Source organism: Trematomus bernacchii, unplaced genomic scaffold (genome assembly GCF_902827165.1).
Source record: "Trematomus bernacchii unplaced genomic scaffold, fTreBer1.1, whole genome shotgun sequence".
NCBI classification, from domain to species: Eukaryota; Metazoa; Chordata; class Actinopteri; order Perciformes; family Nototheniidae; genus Trematomus; species Trematomus bernacchii.
The window spans coordinates 408,481-415,980 of record NW_022987623.1 but is presented as its reverse complement, the minus strand read 5'-3'; the positions used below and the strand labels follow the sequence as shown (position 1 = coordinate 415,980).

Genomic DNA, 7,500 nt, shown 5'->3' with positions numbered 1-7,500 from the left:
TGAGAGGAGGATCTACTTTTTTTCCCGATGATAATAACAATAATGATAATGTCTGGAGCTGCGGAGGATTCTGCCGGGGGAAGTAGTTCGTCGCTAGTTTGGATCTGAGACAAGATGCATCTGTTTCGGACTCACAACTACCGAGTGTTCCCGGACCGATCCGCTGGGGAGAGCCCGACCATCAGAGGCATCAGCTGGGTATGCGGGTCTACTTTACCGCGGAGGGATAACTGTGGCTCTGTTAGCTGCAGGTGGTGCAGGAAGAGCATCAGGGGATTACTTTAATAAACATTTATTATCTTCATTATCGATGAAACTGCTTATTAATAGTTTCCAGAGGTGGAACAAGTACTCTGATTATTATCTTAAGTAAAAGTAGTAATAGGCCTACTACAGTGTGTACACATAAGTAAGTAGGCCTACTTTACAAAACGAAAGTATTAGCATTAAAAACACTTTAGGTAGCAAAAGGAAAAGTACTCATGCAGAATGCCACGTTTAAGCACCCTACATTTTAAAAATATTTTATAATAATTATTGATCCGATAATGTGTTCATAACTTGCTAAAAGTATTGTTTATTTGAACTACAAAACATACTACTAACCTAAATGAATATAAAATACATCAGTTGATTTATATTTTGTATTCTAAATCTGCAAAGCTTCATCTGTAAATAAATATAGCGGTTAAGTACAGTACTTTAATAAATGTACTACCACTGATAGTTAGATAGTGAACAATGTTTATTCCAGTTACTCAGAGTCCAAGTTGAGGTCTGTAAATGTTTTGTCTTGGTCAAAATCAAAGTATATTCACTTTAATATTATATAAATCAGAGAAAAGCTAGAAATCGGCATATCTGAGAGGCTGAAAACTTAGCCGGCTCTGTTGTGATTGGTCAACCACTTAGATATGACCCGCCCCTAAGCCTATCACGTACAATAGCCAATAGGAGCGTGAGTGTAACATAGTGGTGTCAGTATGTTCCTGTAGTATCAAAGTAGTCCAATGGAAGCGTTTCAGGCATGGGGGGGGGGGGGGCAACACATGGATTTTAGCCTTTGCAGACCATTTACATGCACTCAAACTTATAGAAAGGAGAGGGACAAACCCCCAAAAGTCGAATATGTCCTCTTTAATATGATATAAAACAGAGAAATGCAGCACTTCTACAGACTTGAGAAGCTTTCCCAAAGACATTTCTGAATTTCAAAACAAATCCAAAAAGTTGGATAATCTTTCTAAAGAATGACTTCACATTGCAGCTCTTAAGTAATAACAAGATAAATATTGCTGTTCATGATCATATAGACACATTATCACTAACTAACTCTCCAAAATGTCCCTTCTTTCGGTAAAAGTCTTGAGTTTTAACTGCTTTTCAAAGATAATAATCTAACGTGTTGTAAAGACGAGAGAGAGAGAGAGAGAGAGAGAGAGAGAGAGAGAGAGAGAGAGAGAGAGAGAGAGAGAGAGAGAGAGAGAGAGAGAGAGAGAGAGAGAGAGAGAGCTGTTGTTAGGCAGGTAACAATCATGACTTAACACATTAATTTACATGCAACACCTTTCCATAATCTACACAACACAAGCACACAGCTACTCGTGTACCAGCACACGAGAGAGAGAGAGAAGGTGAAATGTGAGTATGTGCACGGGTGTTTAGCTAACATCACATCCTGTAAAAACTCCTGCTCAAGTCTCCAGAACAGAAACTTTGTTTATATTCCAGGAAAAACTTGTCTCGGTATGGAGCAGATCGTCTATTGTTTCAGCAGATTGGGCGTGGGGGCACACGAGGAGGAAGAAACAATGTCTATTTCTTATTACACACAGGTTATAAATAGTGTATTGTTCACCTTTCAGTACGACTTCAGAGGAGTTTGTAAAGAATGCACAAAGAGTCCAGGTCACAGGAAGTCCCTAAATGTACTTTCAACAGGTCAACTGTGAATCTCCACAGACTGCAGCCTGACCTTCCTGCTGCTCCAGGACAAATATCACTGCAGCTAAAGAGGTGTAACTGCAGTTATAGTCCATCATAGTTCAGACAATTATGTACTGCCAGTTTGACAACTTCTTAATCTCTGGATGAAGCTAACATGGAGCACATATTGTTATACGTCACATGAGCTGTTTGACTTGTTGCTGCTGCCCCAAGTGTGTTTGCTCAGGTTATCTTACATCTGATTAATTACACAAGAGATGTCATCGCATGCAGGCCAATAACAAGATTTATGCAAAGAGTAAAGTTCACAGCATACTAGAAAACACCATAAAATGGCAAATGCACTGACTTTATGTATGGTTGTCTTTTCTCTGGGAACATCTGTTGTACTATAGTGGTACACAGACGGGATCTGCATCAAAAAATAATCCTTTTATGATGCCAAAATGTATCTCTGTTGTTAAAGCAACCATATCATGCTGATCTTCAGGTGTATATCAGTATGTAGTGTCTCTACTTTAAAGAGTCCTCTCCTGCTGATGTTCAGGTGTATATCAGTATGTAGTGTCTCTACTTTAAAGAGTCCTCTCCTGCTGATCTTCAGGTGTATATCAGTATGTAGTGTCTCTACTTTAAAGAGTTCTCTCCTGCTGATGTTCAGGTGTATATCAGTATGTAGTGTCTCTACTTTAAAGAGTCCTCTCCTGCTGATGTTCAGGTGTATATCAGTATGTAGTGTCTCTACTTTAAAGAGTCCTCTCCTGCTGATGTTCAGGTGTATATCAGTATGTAGTGTCTCTACTTTAAAGAGTCCTCTCCTGCTGATGTTCAGGTGTATATCAGTATGTAGTGTATCTACTTTAAAGAGTCCTCTCCTGCTGATGTTCAGGTGTATATCAGTATGTAGTGTCTCTACTTTAAAGAGTCCTCTCCTGCTGATGTTCAGGTGTATATCAGTATGTAGTGTCTCCACATGTCTCCATGCTTTAATGTCCAAAAAGCTCTTCTCATACTGCCTGTGCTGCAGCACCTCTTTTCACCCTCTGTCTAAAACCAGAGCCCAGTCTGCTCTGATTGGTTAGCTGGCTGGCTCTGTTGTGATTAATCAACTTTTTAGAGATGCCCCGCTTCTTAGCCCATCACGTGCATCGTGTTGAGCGCTAGCCAATAGGAGCGCAAGTGTTACATAGCGATGTCACTTTTTTTAGTCCATTGGAGGCGTATCAGGCAGTGTGTTGGAGAGAAACTCCCTCTGCAGGGAACATAGGGATTTTAGCTTTTGCAGACCATTTACATGCACTAAAACCTATAGAACATAAATAAATAGTAATTTAGTCATAAAATCAACATTTACAGTAGACTGGCATTGAGGCATTTACTTATTCCTTCTCTGTTTTAATTACAAGAAAAACTGAGCTCTATTTTCTGTCATCATTAGGAGATGTTTCGCATTATCTCTCTATCATTGTTGTGCTTTCAGTGCTGAGTCATGAAGACTCAGTTGAATAACATACCTCACATTCATAAAGTATTACGTATTGTTTCTGCGTTTCGACACCAGGTGTTGTTTTTGGTTGCTGGTGCACTTTTATGGGGTCATATTCAGTCATGCACATAAAGAAGCACGTTGTGAAACTTGTATCATGTTTTTCAATCTTTTTCAACTCCATGACAGTCTAATGAGTTGTGTTTTTATGAGTCAGTTAAAGCAGTTGGCGACGTGCCATTTCATGTGACCTGTGTGTCTGCAGGCGGCAGATAAAGATTCTGGAGACACTTATCACACAGAGCATCAGAGAGAGGCTTCCTGATCAATACACCCAGCTACTGTACGTGTGAATGGAAGCTGTATACTGTGCATATTTTACATTTAGCACATGTACATGTTCCCATACCATAGATAACATATTCTCTATGAGGAACCCAATGATGTGAGAAAGTGAAATATGGGGCTATAAATCAGTTTGACTTATTTTTGTGAGCTCCAGACTCAGACTACTTTATAAAGCCACATGATCCTATTTTATCTTAATAATTGCTTTAAAATAGGGGATGATTTGCGTATGACTGACATTTAATGAGACTTATTGGCTTTGGAAAAGAGATCATAAAAAATTGAACAAACAAATCACAAAGAGGAGACACAAATAACACCTGGGAATGTTACATATTCTGCAGAAACAAGGATAGTAGCAGTGTTGTAAGGTAACTAAGTACATTTCTTCAGGGACTTGTATTCATACCTTTAGTTACTTTACAGATCTGGATGAATGATGTGAAATATAACCAAGTGTTAAATCAGACTTTAGTTCCACCTGGAGTAAATCCACAAGCTACCCTGCAGTATACAAAGTCATTCAAACTAGCTGCACCTTTACCAGCTTTGAGAACACTTTCATGATCAATCATTATAAAACATATCATATATATTATTCTGAAATGGACCAATCTGCACAATGACTACTTTTACTGTCGCTACTTTCACTATATTTTGATGATAATACTTTTCTACTTTTACTTGAGGAACATTTTGAATGCAGGACTTTTACTGAAACAGAGTATTCCTACACTCTGGTACTTCTACGTTTACTCAAGTACAATACCTGAGTACTTCTACTTTTACTCAAGTACAGTACAATACCTGAGTACTTCTACTTTTACTCAAGTATACACAAAATCTGAGTACTTCTACTTTTACCTAAGTACAAGATCTGAGTACTTCTACTTTTAATCAAGTTTAAGATCTGAGTACTTCTACTTTGACTCAAGTAAAACATCTGAGTACTTCTACTTTTAATCAAGTTTAAGATCTGAGTACTTCTGCTTTGACTCAAGTAAAACATCCGAGTACTTCACCCACACATTTCCAACAGGTGATAGTGTGTGTGTGCACATACCTGTTCTGCTCAGATTGCTCTAATACTGCCAGCGCTGCCCTCCATGTGTTGTAATCCTCTCAGAAAGATCCAGAAATCCAGTTTTTGACCAGTTTATATCCAAAAATACATCCATTGTTCTAGCCGAATGAAACGTTAACGGATGCATTACAATGGTCTGTTGTGAGAAGATGAAGGTCAGCCATGTTTTCCCTGCCGAGCCGCTCCACGTTAAATCTACTGTTTTTTTACCAGAGGTTTGGTTAGATTGGTTTGCAGCGTTGCATCGCGGTTGGTGGACAGCGACATGTTTTGGATGGATGTGTAGTAATCCTCTCAGAAACATGCTTGAGGTCGTATAATCCTGTACTTGACTATGTCCGAAAAACAAAAACACTGGGAGCTTAAAAAGTGTATTCTCATATATTTAGCAGTTTAGCCACGTTTCCACTGCAGAGCTGCTGCACGTTAAATCTGCTGTTTTTTAACAGAGGTTTGGTTGTGTGCAGAGAGATGTTTTATCGCACTTTTTCCTGAAAATATCGGCTTTTTTACGTGTGTTTTGGAGGATAATCCACACCACAGTTACTATCTTTCTGTAACTTCTGCTAACCACACACACTGAATGATCAGGCCTTCCGCAGCAGGTGCACAGACAGCCAATCAGAGCTCAGAGTGGCAGCAGGTCATCAGACACACCTGGCCTCCAGTCTGTGCATTCAGAAATGTAAACTGCTCTTTGTGTGTTAAATATTCAGTATTAGTTCATTGATCTCACACCAAGAAGATTGGTTCATTGATCATATCTTTAAAGACTTTACATTATTATAGGAAAGTCTGGTGTTATGGTTCCTCAAAATCCCATCAAAGAAGGGACATTTTATAATTATGTCGGTCAGCAAATATTAATATAATTAAAAAATATATGTAAAGTTGTTTCCCTGAGGAGAACATTATTTTGACTTTTAAGAAAAAAGCTTTGAAGACACATAACATCTGTATGTGTTTTAGTATTGTTGTCTAGGATGATATAATCCTTCATCTGTATGATGTAATTGTATTTAATTAGAAAAAACAGCATGCCTATTTGTGTTGTCCACACTAAGAGCACTTGGCATATTTGTATTCTATTAAAACTCACCTTAAATCCTATAATAATAATAATTAACTGCATTATGTGAAATACTATCATGCAGCATAATTGTTCAATAAATCCCTTCAGTATTAGGAATCACGTTGCGATTGCAAAATTCATCCAAATAGTCGCAATTACTTTTTTGTATCCTAATCTCTAAGCCATGCGTTGTACAAATGGCAAGTAACTACATTAAAGGTATTCTGATTCTGATTCTGATTACAATTATTGAGTTAAATGTATCTACAAATGACAAAAAACACACTCTTTATGTAATAGTTGCACATGTGATGTTGTGCAGAGTAAGGGAGTCTGGATACAATAATACAAACTTACTTATGTTGCAGCCGTTGCAGTGCATGTAATATTCAACTGACTCTGTGAATGTGAAAAGGATAGTCTGTACTGTAGTTAAAAGCAACATTATCACCCAACAAAGGCTCCTCTGCTTCCACCCACTTCATCACACACACTCTTAACTCCCACACACACCCCGCTGGAGACAATGGTAACACATCGCAGGCTGAGATAATGTATTATCGTTGACCTCCATCCAAATGGAAAGAAAATAATTGTACTTTCTATCTGCACGGTGCAGCTTGGTAGTGACTGATTATTTGGTGCGAGATTATCATCAGCGAGTTCCTGTGGAGGGAGAGAAAGTGACCTGCTTTATTTCAGAGGCTTTGGATCTGCAGAAATGTCTCAGTGTTGATAACGTCTCTCTTCCTGTTTCTCCTAGACTCCACTGCCAGAGGCCCTCAATTCAAAGGACACCATGAAGCAGGTGAGCTGCACTTGAATGCGTCACATGGGAAAAAGTAAGCAAAGGCTGTTTTAAAACTCCTGCTGAACAGAAGAAGACACTCACTGATGTCTGCAAGTTTAAGCTCTTTATCGTACAACATTTCAATGAAAACAGCAGAATCTGTTTGTTTAGTGTGGTGAAGCAGCGTGGCACCATGGGAGTTGTAGTCTTTAACGTAAGATCCCAACATGCAGGAGTGTTTAAGAAGACAAAAAAAAAAGGTTGCCTCATCTCTAAAACAAATGCCTCGATTATGTCTGCAAGTATTAGGACACGATTCCATGAAAACAGTAGTAAAATATTTTTGTTTGGGGTTGTTGTGCAGCGTGGCATCATGGGAGTTGTAGTCTTCAACCTCTTTCCTTCAGTGTTCATGGTGCATGGAGGTTTTGAAGTCTCCTCTCGGATATTAAAACAGTCAATAACATTTCAGTTTGAGGATAGAAATGTGAGTTTCTCCCTACCCGCTGTTCGGCTGCCGCTAACATTAGCCTAGCTTGTTTCTCTGTTAGCTTCACACCCTTACGTGTAATAAGATTTTACTTGAGGACAGATTAACCTCGTAAGTTGCCTCTTCTCCTAAACAACAGAACCTCTGATTAAAACCTGTAATAACACTGAATAAAGTAGGTTCACGTTTAAAATCAGTGTTTCCCCAGAGGAAACTGGAGCGAAGGGCTACGAGCTAAAGGCTAACATTTGCTCAGTTTGTTTCTCTGAGTAAAAAAAGCCCC

General features: G+C 38.8%; 1 protein-coding gene across 2 annotated transcripts in view; it reads left to right on the top strand.

The window, feature by feature from the left end:
- Positions 1-7,500, top strand: part of rapgef3 (Rap guanine nucleotide exchange factor (GEF) 3) — a 50,196-nt gene that overhangs the window by 7,440 nt on the left and 35,256 nt on the right. The window contains exons 1-2 of one of the 2 annotated variants that reach the window (XM_034132828.1): positions 1-198; positions 6,701-6,745. The exon at positions 1-198 is cut by the window's left edge and continues 115 nt beyond it. In XM_034132828.1, coding sequence (XP_033988719.1) covers positions 115-198; positions 6,701-6,745 — 129 coding nt within the window. In that variant the 5' untranslated portion in view covers positions 1-114. The remainder of the gene's footprint in view (positions 199-6,700; positions 6,746-7,500) is intronic. The other variant, XM_034132827.1, reaches the window with a different exon arrangement.